We start from the raw sequence: 16,406 nt of genomic DNA on the forward strand, positions 1-16,406 counted from the left end.
GCTAGCTGATTTGATCACCTACCCACAGCCTATCAAAATCACAATCACCTATTTTCTATTAACTGAAATAACTGCAAAAGCACAAATGCATTCACTTCCTTTTCATTGGTTTAATTGGTGGCTTCACAGCATTACATGTAGCTGTTTATTGCCAACTATTGCTAAAGTCGACCTAAGCTTTAAAGGCCCATTGTCACATATCCTATGTGACAATAACTTGATACTGCCATCTCACCAATTGGCATCCCAAGGTTTTTTTCTCAGTTGTTCCATTCCACTGTGAAATTGCTCTCTTAGGGTTGTAATTGTACTACTTTGTAAAATTCCATTACATAATTGCTATTTAAATGTATTGATTTAACAGAACTGAATCATGTGAACATCACACAATTTTGTTCCTGTAACGCCAGACTGAAAAGCAAATTTAAGGTGTTTATTGTATTAAAGCATTTAAAATTATTCTTAATGCTGTGGGCTTTCTTAAACCAACTTAAAACTTTCTTACCTGAAGATGGAGAAGAAGGGTGGGGACTGTCATCCTGAACACTGCCTGTTTGGGAGTGTCCACCTCCAGCACCACTTTCCTCTGTCACATTGGAGGATCCTGGGGTGGTGGATCGGCTGATGGACTGAGATTCAGGGTCGCTAGCTGAGCCACGCCTTTCGTCCAGAGCATGCTGGGAGCTCTCCTCTAGGGTTCGACGTTCCTTGTTGTGCACCCGGGAGTGGACCACCATCTGGTGGTAGGTTCTAAAGACTCTGCCACAGTCAGGACACTCAGTTGCTTTCTCTTTCAGGCCAGCCAGGCTGTACTCAAGCCCTTGGCCTAGGCCCAGACCCCCATGGTGAGGCAAGAACTCACGGTGGCTATCAAAGCTTACACCCTCATCTTTCAAGGACATCATGCCTCCACTTGTCTTCACTCCATGAAGGAGATCAGGATGTTGCTTCTGCTTGGAACCATCACTAGAGCCTAAGGTTGGGTGCTCAAGCTTATCTTTCCCAAAGTGAACAATACCAGGTGCACTGGCAAGTTCATCTTCTTGTCCATGCCCCCCATGATGCTGCTCTTTTGGCATGAAGGAGCGTTCCATAGCCATTCCACGCGCCATGATTTGCCAGGCTTGATAGCTGTTCAGGGGGTCCATCTCTGCCACCTTAGCTGCGGCTTGCAAGCGTTCCATACAGCTTGACTTTAGAGGGGGCACAAGGTTCAGGCAACCCAAGAGTGAGCGCTTTTCATTTTCCCCTAAGCCGTGGCCCATGCTGGCCATTGGGCTCAGGAGCTTTCCAAGCATTTCCTTCTCCTTCATAGCTATACCAGCCTTGGTAAGCATCTGGTGCTGCTGTTCAGCCAGGCCTTGTTTGTCAGGTGTGAGGAAGCCACTTTGCAGACAAGAAATGTATCGTGAATACAGGTTAGCGTGGGCTTCTTGAGCCAGGCTGCTCATGCTGTTCACAGAGGGCCTATCTTCATCAGCTCCTCCACCAACAGGGGGCTTGTTCTTTATGGCAAGCTTGTTTAGATGCACCTTCATGTGATTCTTCAGGAACCAGGGCTCCTTGAAACGACGTCCACAGATCTGGCAGCAATGTTCAAAGGAGTCCTTGTGTTTCCGCATGTGGCCTTTCAGAAACCAAGCTTGGCTGAAGACCTGGCTACAAACCTCACAGCGAAATTCATTGGCGGGCTTTTCTCCACTGCCAGCTCCTGTACCCTGTCCCTGGGCTGATTCAGCTGTAATATGGGTTTTCTCCACATGGCTGATGAGATCCTCCTCCTGGGAAGCAGCAAATTCACATAGGGTACACTTGTAGGGCTTGTGAAGAATGCGAATGTGGCGCTCTAGTTCCTCACGCTTCTTGAATTTACCCTTGCAAAAAGTGCACCGGAATCCTTGGGCTGGGTTGAGGGCTTGCTCATCTTGCAGGTTGGTACCTATGGGCTTAGGTGAGGCAGATGGCTGGGTCAGTCCATCAGGCGAGCCCCCGATACTGGTTGGAGTGAGCAGGCCACAGGCAGAACCAGGCTGTTGCTGGTTGTGACTCTGGATACCCAATTGGGGTGGAAGAGGTTGAGGGGGCTGCAGCAAGCTGTTCCTCATTTGCTTATCACGTAAAATGGCCCTCTCTTCTAGTTCATGAAGAAGCCTGTTTTCCTCACGTACACGACCACGGCCCTTACCTAGATTTCCCAGTTTATGGGTGCGGAGGTGAATCTTCAGGTTACCCTTTTGAGCAGCTCGGTGGTCACAATAGGGGCATTTGAAGGGCTTCTCTCCAGTGTGTGTACGCATATGAAGAGACAGGATGCTGTTGAACCGGAAGCGCTTGCCACATAGTGGACAGGGGTATTTACGGTTCTTGCGGGCATCATCTTCTATATCATTCATCTGGGACATGATTCCTAAGTTCTGCCCATTTAGAAATTGTTGCAAATCAACACGGCCATTGAGACCACTCAGGGCTCCCACATCCATGTCACGGTTAAGCTGGTTGGCCAGTAAGGCCATCTGACTGCTTATTGGCTGACTAGCTAAGGCAGCGTGGGTTTTCTCATCCAGCGGGGTGGCTGCCTTTTCCTCTGGGATCTGTTGACGACTCTGTAGTTCAGGAAAGGCATGACCCAGCTGAGCAGTCAGCTGATGCAGTTTCTGACTGATTGGGTAGCGGCCATTAAGTACTGCGTTGCTGAGATGGGTGTCAGCATCCGAGACCACCGAGGATACACCAAGGCACAAACTAGAGTCCTCCATCCTAAAGGAGAAAAGAAATAGAACAGGTACTGAGTCCACTATTCAGAGGTATGCAGTAAAAAAAAAGGCACCACTAATACACTTGTTGTATTATCTCTGTGCACAACCAACAGAAAACACTGCACAACATATAATTGAAAGTAAAATGATATGCGGAACATCATGTAAATAGTAACAAATATTAACAATAGAAGTAAAGGTACAATGCTTTGGACAGAACAGGTTGAGCACACTCTTAACTTTACCATTGTCTTAGAACTGTTCATGAAGAACACCCACTCTGCTCTCAGATTTCATGAAAAATAAAGACCTTTTCTCGTATACATTTTGAGATACTGTATAGTGTGGTGAAGATCATATTTCTGAGTTAAAAAGCATCACAGCGTCAAGTCTGTCTTAGGCATTAGCGCAGATACAAAGGTGTTTTTTTTTTTTTTTTTTTGCTGAAGTGGGTGTAGGTTTGGAAACAAAACTCTAGATGTATTCTTTTGTGTGGATCTATATCTCAGATTATATACTGCATTGTCTGGCAAAGGATATCACACCATACGGCAGTTAATTCAGCTCATTCTTGAGTACCCCTTTGTGTGTCAGCAGTCTGAGTATGGTGTGAGGAAATGGTTAACAACGATGACTGCACTTCAGTGACAAGTGTGAAGAAAAAAAAGAGTGAGTTCATCTCCCTCTGATTTATGAAGTACTACATGTACTCTCACACTTGGGGAGAGAAGCTGCAACTCTCAGAACTTTTTCTCAAACAGTAACACAATTTTGGAGGCAATAATTACCCAGTAAACACGGCAAGGCGCCGCATAATTAAGCTACTTGGTCCCATCCTATCAGAATCCCTCCAATTACACGCCTTAATGAAACGGAGCAATGGTATTGTCATGAAGCTGCCGCAATACTACAATTATGATATTAACAATAGCACTTAAAACCAAGGGGTTACTCCAGTAAACACAAGCCCTTATCTCACTGCTGCGACACTTGTCTTGGCGTAATTTTCCATTAAGAGGCACATTACGTTTGATGCAAATCATTCTGTGTTCACCTTCTTTTTTTCCCTCTCTCTGTTCTCTCACTCTCGTATGGCTTCCGATGAGAAGAAAACAACAGTTGGCGTTATTGAAAGGGTTCCCAAAGTATCAGAGGCTTCCCAGTTATTTAAAATGGCCACAGTGTGGCCCAATGAACCGTCAGACTAAAAACAATACATGAGCAGTGCCTGTTGTCATCTTGATGGCTAGTGCTTATTTAGCATGCTATTCACCATCTTAAGGAAGGATAATGATGTTGCTGCATTCCCCTGCAACTGACAGGGTCAAGCTTCAGAAACAATAAAGTGAGTTTTGCTTTGGTCAACAAAATATTGTATAATATCTCATTAAGCTGATTAGTATGCTGCCTGGCAACAGTGGCTATGCGCTTTAACACATGATTATGAATGTGAAATAAATGCACTGTGGTCATTTAAACAGACAATGGCAAGAGCAAGTATTCAAGAAACTACATCCAGAATTTCTCTGCATTATTTGGAAACACATGCTGGTTTGTCTTTCTCACACACTCAGTGCCTCAGGAAGGGTAAAGTGTTCTGGGCCGGGGAACCCACACCCTTTGGTCATTAATAAACCTTTTAAATGGTGCAGATTGACCCAGTTTACTTATTAGAGAGGGACTACCTAATGACTCAGCACCTTCAGTTTATGGGCTGCTGACACATTTTATTTCACTTTTCCTCATGGCAATATGACAGCTCCTGTGCATTTTTTTTTTTCTTCACATGACCCACTGCACAGGGAAACAAACAACTGATTGTTTGTTGACAAGCAGCAGCGATGCAGACAACGATGAACCTACTGTATAGGTCTGGTACAAAAAAGAAAAAAGAAAAGGAAAAAAGTGCACTTGCGGAGACAAATACACAACGACTATCAAACCAACACACACACACACGCACACAGAGTCTGCAGTTGAAGGCAGTGGGCTTGGAGCACATATTTGCTGATGCTCTCATAAGAACTCTAATAAGGGCCGCCTGTTCTTTAGCTATTTGCTCTTCCTACGCCATGTCGGTTGCAGTCTTATCTCTCCAACATGAATAAAAACACTGAGGCCACTTCCAGTCGCTGCTAAACACACTGTGGGCTGCTGCTGAATGCCATTCCTCTTTTGTCCAGAGCTATAACTCCGAGGAATTTAAAAGAAAAAAATGCTGGAATCTGGATGTGAACAATACACTGTAGGTGTATTATGTATTTAAAGACTGGGTGTGTTATAAACACACTCACGCGTGTAAGCACGTGCGCTGCAAATTATACATGGCTAAGCAGTTCTGTGAGGATTTTTGATATTCAGCAAAAACTAATACAGGAGTAAATGCAAGACAAATATAAATCACGGACGGTTCGCTCTGCCAGGTCATCTAATTAAAGCAATGGTCTTCAGACAAAGGCCTAAAAATGCAGGGTGATGTTTGGGTTTAGCGCGACGCCTCATGACTTTGGAGTTTCTTTGGGTAGCGAGTTGTTCAAATTGCTTTTGTCGACGTCGCAGCAAATCCTGGCAGATATCAGACGAGGCCCTTTTTGAATGTGGCTAGCATGCCTTCTGCAATAGAAATCTATGATTTAAACGAGGCATGATGAGCAGTTGCTCATTTGGAGAGATAACTGCTTGCCCTTTTCTTCAATTTGATTTCCTTCTTTATCTTTACCATATAACAAAGGCAGATAGACAAAGGAACAATGTGAAATGAACTGACGAATCCAGTTTGTTTTTGAACATAGCCTCGCCTGACGACTATATGCAAATTAAGTGCATTAATATGCCTTCCTTGCTCCCAAGTCATTTCATTTTTTTTTTTCTGATTAAAAAGGACATTTCATATGGTTAAAGAGGTGTCACACACACACACACACACACACAAACACTCACTTCTGCAGAGGCAGACAAAGTATTAAATTCATATGTGAACATAGACGCCTGACACACATACACCCGCTAACAATAACACACACAGTCTGCAATATTTTAGAGAGCATCTATAAATAAATAAAGAAATGAATACATTAATAAATAAATTTGATACTGGGAATACTTTAAGGGAGGCATCACTACGGAACAATTATCAGTAAAGTGCATATTTTCCACAGTATAATTAGCAGAAACTCCAAGCCAAAAGCCTTATCTCAAACGAAACAAAGTCATTAAAATCTAAATACATCTGCTCTTAAACATCGGCATGCTTAATGCAAATCTGAAAATGCCTCCAAAACCAAATCTGCAGAGCAGCAAGCACATTTGGAGGGCATTTTGTCAAAAATAGCATACACTGTTATTTTAATTAAGAAAAAAGATTAAAAAAAATGTGACGCATAACTCGGTTCTTCAAATTTCCATGTGACTTATCATTTACAACTATACCTAGGAGTAAATTTAAAACACCCCGTTTCATAAATCTACAGCACATTTAAGGTTTCAGCATTCTGCTTTTAAATATTTCTTCAGCGATGCGTGTCTCTGTTATCTGCATTTGTAGGATGCCCTGCAAAGTTTCACTGGCAATCTTTCCTCTGTTAGAAATGCTAATGCCTCACCTATTTGGATCAGTGCCATTGAGTCGTGGCCCACAGCATGTAGGCCTGACAGCAAACACGGTGGTGGCTTCTTGTCCCAGACCCCCGTCTCCCTCTCCCCCCTCCTCTTCCTCTCTCTCTTTCTTAGGGCTGGGGCAGTTGGGTTAGCCAGGAGCTAGACGAAACGATGCAGTCTCAGTGGCCTGATACTACCTGTCACACGTAGCGTAACAACAGCAGCGTGCTCTAATTAACGCGTGCACCGCCGCCGTGTCTCTTGAAAAGCCACTGAGACTTCCTTTAGTGCACTGTCACACAGGGCCCAGTGGCATGCAGCTTTACAGTCTGTGGTTAATACTGAGCCTTTCAAGCAACATGGCAAAACAACCGGATTTATGTCTTATCTTTACCTCACTTTACATCACATTCTGTTCACTCTTGCAAGCTCTGCAAACCACATCTTAATTAGAGGGTGCAAATGCCACCATCAGACTGCTGTCCTTCTCTTCTTATCTTTGCTTTGTCAAGCAGGGCCATTGTTGTTAACACCAGGGAACACACTGTTTGATTTCTGCCTTAACATCATGTCAAACAACTGTATAAGCATATAGCAGGATCTACTAGTAGAAACCAGTGCACTTTGTGGCAAGTGTAATGCAAGTGGCAAGTGTGATGCACTGATGTTTAACAAAGGTATTTCTAAGATATTTGAACTGATTGTGGTTTCTGATAAAGCCTGCAGTAAGCTTTGCAAAGTGCATGAATATGTGTTGCATTATCTGGCATTTAGATTGCTTTCTGGAGGGCCAGGCTTTTTTTTGGGACGTCAAGGAGAACGCGGCTAAATTAAGGCCACTGTAGCGACAAAATATTACATTAAACCTGAGGTACCTGTGCGCGTTCACGTCCTTGAGCTGATCCTCTAGTGGCCTCTCACAAATCAACACGGAGGGCAGAATCAAGGTTCCGTTTAAAACACACATAAATACACACAAACTCACTAACACGCAAGTAAACTTCAGCCTTGAAGGGGCTCTGAACAAAGAGTTTTTAAGTGTACAGCTAGCCTCAGAGAGGACATAAAACCCATCTAATCCTTAAATGTTCTAGATTACACGGCATGTTCAAGCCCTAAATCAAATAACCCCGTGCAGATCTGGCCCTTTCGGGCTTTGCGTCTTTATATAACATCATTTTGGTGTCCTTCTGCATCCATGTTTGGGTAAAGAATGTGTACATTTACAGAAAACTGTAGTTTCAAGGGAAAAATCCATTGAAAAGTAAAACAAACCGAAGTCAAAGTATTTGCGAGTTGAAATGAAAATAAAAATATAGATCGCAAGGCCATTAGCTGCTCTGTTATTATGAAGCTTTATTGACCAAAATCCATTGACTAATTACTATGCAGTAGCTGATTAATTAATTATGAAAGAGGTCATCGTTATTGATAAATCAATCATTATTTACAGAAAGTGCAAAAGTCAGTTTTATTTCCTCTGAATCATTAGCGGCCCCCGTACAAAGCAAAAGGGAATGAACTGTTTGGTGTTTGAAAATGGCTGCCATATGTTGCATATTTAATGGGTGGAAACGGCACTGCATGTTATGCAGTTATGGGAATATGGCCAGAAACGTACAATAACAAAATCATAAACCGATAGCGATAGTTAAAATCATTGCACGCTTATCAGCGAGGTCCGATCTGTCCTTCTCTCTCTCCTTCTCTGCTGGTGTTTAGTCTGTTGCAGGTGGTCTTCAGAATAGTTCTAATTAATCCAATAAAACGTGGCTTGTTTTTCTTCCTCTCGATGCTCTTTGACTGAACTGGATTATTAGTGGCTGTAATGAGGCATTAAGCAAAGGTTCCCAGCACAAGACCGAAACTGAATCAAACAGAAGAAACGCATGCAGCCTGAAAGGCAAACTCGTTCTCATCCAGCAAACATCATTCGCTGCATGATGCAGGTTGTTTTCTTATTTGTGGTAAGACAGTAAGTGACCTAATTATACCTAGTTCATGGGTTGCGACACCACCACAGACGAATTGTTACAGTTACAAATACACATGTCTTGTGTCACCTTCCTCTCTACACAGTCCTACCTTCTGTTAGCTCAACCCGCAAAACTCTCTCAGTCTCTGTCGGTGTGTCTCGCACAATATGTCATTGAGAGCATCTTAAGAGAACATTTCAACAGGTAGTTCAGCTTTCAGCTCATCTCTAGAGATCAGTATGAGCCCACGAAAGGACGAGCAGGGAGAAAAATGCTGCTCCTTTTATCCTGTATGTCTGACAGGCTGGTTGGGATGCCAGGGGAGGGAAGATCAGTGGGAGACCAAAGAATTCCCACAGTTCATTGTCCTGGCCTGCTGCATCCTCCTCATCATCATCATCATCATCATCCAGAGCCGGCCTGAAGCTCAAAGCCTCCCTTTATGTTATACATTTGCAGCACTATCCCGAAGACCAGCAGATGTGCTCTGTGTGTGCATGTATGCGTGTGTGAGAGAGGTACAATGGTAGTCACAGCGTGTCAAGCCTCCTGCCTGCAGATCTCAGACTGTGAGAAGGGAAAAAAGATGGATAACTGAGCATTTGTTAAATTGTAGAGATGGGATAGAGGGGGTCTCTGCATAAAGATTGAGACTGCTACAAAGAAAAGCGCTACACTGTTCACCTCACTCACAAAGAAAGAAAGGAACCGAGTCAAGTGACCAGCACTGAAGGCAAAAGCAGCATAAAACATACTGCACTAAAGGTCAACGCGTGACAATTCATCTCTAAACTTTCCCTTGTGGTTTCTACCCACAACTATGGAGAAATAGCAATTGTGCATGAGGTGGCAGTCACTAAAAAGTGAAAAAAGTGAGAAAAAATTATTTAAGCCTTTGGCGACCCCATTGGAGACACAGGGATGGGTCTTAGTGGTAAAGCTGAGCGAGTCGTGGTCGAACCAGCCATCACGCATGACTACATATCGGCACAGAAAAGCCGAAAAACAATGAACACAGTGTGGCGATGGGCAAAAGGGCCGTCATCCAAGCCTTACATCATCTTTCCTCCAGCTCAGGACAGCAGATACTACCAGAAATCATTAAATAAACCAAATCAGATCAGAACTCTAGTGTCAGGAAAGAGCGCAACATCCATCCACCAAAACTGCCACTGTTGTATCAAGCTCTGAACTTTCAAAGAGATAGTTCAGCCAAAAATGAAGATTCTACCATCATTCACTCACCCTCATGTCGACTTTCTGTGAAACACTAAATATATTTTGAACTATAAATAAAGTCAAAGGGGTATGCTACACTAAAGCATATTGCCTTTAATTGTGTGGACATTTTCAGTCCTTCCTTTAAGGACACCAAAGATGACCTGACTAAATATGATATGAAGCTGTATCACAATCAATTAATTGACTGTCTGAAGGTGACAGTCTGTTTTCTCTCGACACTCTCTCTACCTCTCAGCTGCGGCGAAAAAAGATTACCTTTGTAGAAAACTTAAATGTCAATGTAACCCCCAAATAAGTGAATATCAGAAATAATTGCTGTTTTCTTCTCGCACATGCTGGTTTTGTGCGTATGAGTTTTGCATAATGACTCCAACAAGGGGTGTTGTTTTGACAGGTGCTGAAATCGAGTCGAGAGGAGAGGGAGACAAGGTTCAATTTAGTTTGTGAATCTTTTAATTGTTGCATGGCTAATTAAAATAAAAGAGGAAAAAACGGAGAAAAATGAAAAAGAGAGAGAGATGTGACTCAATGTTCCTGAGTGTTTAATGTTGCATGTGTGCATACATCGGCCCCAAATCGTGCCTCCAAGCCGCTTAATGTAAGACAGACAGTACAGGAGAGAAAAATCTGCCGCTACTTCAACATACTTACCAGCTCTTCACAACCGCAGCCTGTAGTTTGGAGTTTTCACAAAACAAATGTATGGCTAATTAGAGATACTCATTAAGGGAGGCAAGTCAAGTAATTATTTTACATCATGCCGCTGTTAATTGAATGATTCTTCAATGTCTTTTGAAAATATCTTCTTTTTTTTTGTCTTTCCGTTTCCCCCCTACACACACAGAAAGAGCGACGATAAGACTATAAACAGGTACCGTAGCCATATGCTCTTGAATGAAAAAGCACTTCTGTCGTGGTAAATGGGCTTTTTAAATATTGAACCGCTGCATGTCTTTTTAATATGGCTGATGTTAAATCTTCTTTATTCTGTCACTTTGATAAACTCCCGCGCTAAACTGAGAGAAAGTTTCACTTTTGTTAGAAAGCCCACGTGGAGGCATAGTTATACAAGCATTCTCTGTCCATAAAGCATGTTTTTAAAAAGCAGCCTTCTCACATCCTGTTTAAGAAAGCCACTAATCTTATCAAAGCCATCAGGAAGTCAGAGTTGACTGGAAATGCTCATGAGTCTTTGTATATGTTACAAGTATATTTTCTTATTTTACTTTGTTTTATTTGGTTTTTTTTTGTCTACTGCTCTATTGTTTGTCTGTGAATGGTAAGACGAGATAGGCCTACTAAAGCTGTGTTTCTTCCCTTCATGGTCGCTCATCACTGCTAGGCAGAAGAGGAAGACTGTGGAGAGTGAGTGTATGTTAAAAGCTTCTCTTTATTAAGAGAAAAGTGTGTTTTATTGTGGGCTAATTGTGAGGAGAGGAAGTGTGTGTGGAATGGGTGGACTCTGGAGAGAGGGTGGAGGACCTCAGGGAGATCAGGGCACATGTTTATTTATCAGGCTTTATCGGAAATGGTGAAGCCACAGATCCCAGCAGGATCAGAGAGAGAGAGAGAGAGAGAAAGAGGGAGAGAGAGGGAGAGAGGGAGAGAGGGAGAGAGGGAGAGAGAGAGAGAGAGAGAGAGAGAGAGAGAGAGAGAGAGAGAGAGAGAGAGAGGAGAGAGAGAGAGAGAGGGAGAGAGGGAGAGAGAGGGAGAGAGGGAGAGAGGGAGAGAGGGAGAGAGAGAGAGAGAGGGAGAGAGAGAGAGAGAGAGAGAGAGAGAGAGAGAGAGAGAGAGAGAGAGAGGGAGAGAGAGGGAGAGAGAGAGAGAGAGAGAGAGAGAGAGAGAGGGAGAGAGAGAGAGAGAGAGAGAGAGAGGGAGAGAGAGGGAGAGAGAGAGAGAGAGAGAGAGAGAGAGAGAGAGAGAGAGAGAGGGAGAGAGAGAGAGAGAGAGAGAGAGAGAGAGAGGGAGAGAGAGGGAGAGAGAGAGAGAGAGAGAGAGAGAGAGAGAGAGAGAGAGAGAGAGAGAGAGAGAGAGAGATAGAGAGACATAGAGAGAGAGATACGCTGTCACACAACTATGATTAAATGACCAAAGCAGAGCTGGTCAAACCTCAAAGGCTTTTGTTTATATATAAAAACGGTTCATGATTCATGCAACAAAAGAGCTACATTCACAGTTTCTTTTTATGCAAAAAAGCAACAAAAATAAGCAGGTATTGCTCAGCCTGTATAGCTTAACTGATATTTTTTCCATACAAATTAATATTTTCTACTTGATGTTTCAAGGACCCATTTAGGATAACACAGTGAGCAGAACTTAAAGATCAAGTGTGCATTTTTTTCAATGCTATGAATAAATGAATAAATAAATAATAAAAATACGCAGAGCCAGCTATAAGTAGACCATTAGTAGGTTGAAGTGTAAACACTGTGGCACTATCAAAACATTGCTGTTGAGTTTTTTTTTTTTTACCTTCATGACCAGCATGATATAGCAACATTGAGTCAACCAATAGGATCATTTTGGGTGTGACTATTTGTGTTTCTGATCAATCGCAGATGGAGAAGTGTTCGGGAAACTTGTAAGCAATAATTATTTCACCTTTACATAGCTGTTCTTTTCTAAAGCAATGGTTCTCAAACATTTAAGCAAGCAAGCTATAAAATAACATTGACAAGAACTCGCGACCCCCACTACTATTATTATTATTATTATTATTATATAAGAAGAGACCATGGGACCAGGAAAAGACCATGAGTCGGGACTCAAACTCGGGGTTGCCTGAAGCACTGTTGCTCTATATGTCCGCACTGCGATTGCTCCGATGTTTCAAAATATTATTTAACAAAACGTGTAAACACTTTAAAAATCTTTAAAAATCAAATATGTATTAAATTTGTAATAGATTTTTGTTTGGTTGTGACGAGGCAGTTTGAGAACTGGTGTTCTAGAGCATTTATTAAAAAAAAAGAGGCAAAACCATCACGTGTCCTACATTCCACTATAGTAGCACTAATCAAAGCCTGAGAACAAGGTAACACATACTGTAAACCCTAATGCTCAAAATAATGAATTGGTTTGAACTTAAATTAAACAAATTAGTTTAATCAAATTAACTATTATGAGTATTTAGAACATTCTTTTTCTTTAGAGTTTCTCTTATGTTTTTGTTTTTGTTTTGGAGGGTTACCATCATGGTGACGAGTGGAGAATGAGATTGGTTTGAGAACAGGTAAAGTGTTCTGCATTGCTCTACTCTTTCAGCAATTGATATGCTATGCTAATGATATGAAAACATTGTGTTACCAAGTTGAAAGTTAGCATTTACTGAATTGGCTAGTTAAAGCTAGCCGAGTTTCCACTACTAAAAATATTTAAGTTCCGATTACATGGTAATTTTAATTTAAATGTATGAATTAGCTTACTAAAATATTTCAAATTAACATCAATTAAAATCTGTACTAAATAAAAAATCTGCCAGTTCTGCTTACTTAAACCTTGAATTTCTTAACTTAAAAATTTTGACGTAACTGATTACCTCATTTTTTTTGGGGGGGAGGAGTTTTGCCAACTTATTCGGTTTTACAGTGTGGTCCAAGTGCATAGGGTCAAATGACATCAGGGTCAAAGCCAAGCCCATTTGACCTGAAAATCATAGCCTGCCACTGTTAGGCCCTCCACCTGTGGTATTTGAGCATCAGAGTTTAACTGATAGGGAACAAACAGAGGCACAGTTTCAGTGAGGTCTGGGTTGGCCAGCACACCGGATTCCACACGTCTCCTCACTCAGTCCCTCGTACTTCTTCCCCTGGCCTGCTCGACACATTCTCATCCTCCTACCTGCCCTCTGTGACCTTGAGGGGGGAGGGGGGTGGCTGCCACGGTGACCCACAGTAAGCAAACGGAGAGAAAGGGAAGATAAGTTCATAAAGCCAAGGCTGTTTTAGTGAAAAACGACCTCCCGGTATCTTCCCGGTCCCATGAGATGCAAGGTGGGCACGTGGCTCTTTCGTTCTAACGCGTGGGGAGGGATTACACATATTCCTCCCTTCATCTGTTATGGTTTGGTTCGAGCTGCCATGTTAACATGTTGTATGTGTTACCATTGCTCGCCAGCACGCCTCGTGCACTGATCTCCGTATGAATATTGCCGGGGAGGTCGTGACCTCTATGCGCAATTTGGCTGTCAGAAGCTAGACAGCAGCTGGGTGAAGAGATGGGAGGTTTTTATAGTGTGTTTAAAAAGGCTTGTTTACATTAAAATGGACATAAATGTTCTGACAGTATGAGAAACAAAACATATTAATGAAATTTATCCTTCAGTAATAAAAAGAGGCTGTGGGGATACCCAGCAATATTTTGTAAACTTTTTCTTTAATGGGAGTTTATACATTAAGTGTATAGGAGTTAGAAATTGTAAAATGATTTTTAACAACAAAAAATAAACAAATGTAAAGTTTACTTTTTAGGCTGTGTTGATTATAATATGTTAAATAAAAATAAATAAATAAAAACTGCACAGTGTGGGTCCTGTTTTTATTTTTTTAATCTATATTTTCATAAAAGTATCGAGTTTTCCTGCATAATTTACAGCAATGGCTGTGACCATTTTTTATTTTATTTTTCCATTTGTAAGCAAAGTTGACATTGCAGCTGAACTATACCCAAATGAATAAAATTGAATCAAATCAATTCAAATTGAGTGCTTTTGAATCAGAATTTAATTAAACTGAAAAAAACTATTGATAAATAGCCCTAGTAACCATGTGACACCTGTTACACTGGGTTGCCTAAAACAGACAGACCAACGGGTCTCTGTCACTCGATTGGATATGATGCAAGCCAATCACTGAGCTCTTCCTGTCTTAAACACTTAATATATCTCCGACAAGATACCTCAGTCATATCTGCCTTCTGCTTAACACACACACACACACCCAAACAGACACATTAAATGCGCACCCTTAACCCCTGCAGGACCTGACACCAGCACCCTGCAAACATCATTCCCATCGGTAGAAAGGTTTAATCTTTCACTCTCCGCCATTTCAGAAGACCCTGACTCTTGTTTGTGCAGCCCCCTCCCCTCAATCTTTCCTTCCCTCTCTCCCTCCCTCCCTTCCTCTCTCCATATTTTCTCTCCTGCATCTGATTAAGTTAACAATGTGGCGTTATTTGCATGCTGATTTGGCGAGGTCCCTCTCCTCCCCGCTCACTCTCACAAACACAGGGGCTGGATCGTGGTAATGTGATAGCACAGCAGCCAGCCGATGCAATCTCTACCCCTCCTCCAAACCCAGGTGTGTGCTATCCACTTCCCTCTTAATTCCCTCCATGCTCATATTTTAGTCCCTCTTTATTTTTTCTGTCGTTCTGTGCCTTGTAAGGGTTGTATTATAATCAAATCTGGAGCAAAAAAAAAGGTTGGAGGAGGGGGTATATCCTGTCTTTTTTTTTTATTAATTATAGACCGCGGCTGATGTGAATGTATTCCGAAAGCATCTTCAAAATAGGTCGGCATACAGTTTTCTATTCTTATCACATTTAAATGTCAACATGGTGCAAAGCTCTACAAATTAGTTCAGGCAGACTTCAACCCCCATTTAACATTTAAAGCTCCGCTCAGTAAGCCCCCAATGTGTGATTCAAATCAGTTTACACACACATAAAAAGGAAGCGGTGCGTCTTTCAAACTTCTCATTTCAATACTGATATTATTGCCAACCTTTTGCCAGAGAATAGGCTGGCAGAGAGGGGGAAAAAAGAGCCACGAGATGAAGCAACAGAAACAATGCATTAGCTTTCATGAATTATATATCCGCTTTCATTCTGAACAGAATCGAGGATTTTCTGAGCCTATGCATATATCCTAGACAGGAATGAATAAATCAGGATGGTGGGGTCATTCCTTTTTACATGCATTGAGAGCCATATCGGGATAATAATGTCCACATAAAACACTTACTGTGGCTCATTTGGAATGCAAGCGATGCAAAATTTCTCCCTGATTCTCGTATGTCAATGGAAATGTCCTGAGGAGAGCTGCTGTATCAGGACATTTATTTGTTACAGAAGATGGCAGAGGCGAATATTGAAGGACCGGGCTATTTCTGATGACACCAGAATTCTGACTTTGGGCGAATGGGGATGATTTCTGAGCTTCGACACAGTGAAACAAGTGAGTTTACTTTACAACCACAGGTCTATATCTACCACATAAACGGTTGACGGTTGTATTATTAATAGTCAAAGAGGGTATTAAAACACCTTAACATGTTGTAACTCAAGCCAATTGACTCAACAGCAGCGCATGGCTACTCCTTAACAGTTAACGTCTGTTCACAGGAAACTTTCCAAAGCTAGAACAATGATTCAGACCCAAAGCCATGGATCAGAGCAGGCTGCTCTGTCGCTCAGTTGACTCAGCATTATAGGGCAGAGAGGCTAAGGGCCCAGGGGATGAGTTTCACACCTCTAGCTGTTTTATGCCAACGAGCGCCATGCATGACCCTGCAAGTCTGCTCCAGACAGCCCTGGAGGAGCACTCGCTAGGCGTGTGAGGATAGGACGTGCTCCTCACGCCTCATTACCCAAACGTCCTATCTAAGTCCCCTAGTCACCATCGGCAGAGCGGAAAAGGCTACGGACGTGCCTCCATGGCCTCATATACCCACTCCTTCGTTTTAGCCTAGCAAGCTTCCTCTACACCGAAGGGATTCTTTGCTATCCAAAGTCCTTTGGCCAAGATTGGTATTCATGTTGGTTGTCTCAAAGCTGCCATTACCCAGCTGTCTTTGAAAAACCATCTTCGAAAACGTTGTGCCTGCCATAACCA

General features: G+C 42.3%; 1 protein-coding gene across 6 annotated transcripts in view; it reads right to left on the reverse strand.

Moving 5' to 3' along the window:
- Window positions 1-16,406, reverse strand: part of znf536 (zinc finger protein 536) — a 167,203-nt gene that overhangs the window by 76,782 nt on the left and 74,015 nt on the right. For 4 of the 6 annotated variants that reach the window (XM_081393153.1, XM_081393155.1, XM_081393151.1 and 1 more), the window contains one exon: window positions 506-2,757. In XM_081393153.1, coding sequence (XP_081249279.1) covers window positions 506-2,756 — 2,251 coding nt within the window. In that variant the 5' untranslated portion in view covers window position 2,757. Of the gene's footprint in view, window positions 1-505; window positions 2,758-6,358; window positions 6,558-16,406 lie in introns of those variants that run through there. The other 2 variants (XM_081393156.1, XM_081393154.1) reach the window with 1 other exon arrangement.

This window comes from Scardinius erythrophthalmus, assembly GCF_964197995.2.
Source record: "Scardinius erythrophthalmus genome assembly, chromosome: 2".
In the NCBI taxonomy this organism is placed as follows: domain Eukaryota; kingdom Metazoa; phylum Chordata; class Actinopteri; order Cypriniformes; family Leuciscidae; genus Scardinius; species Scardinius erythrophthalmus.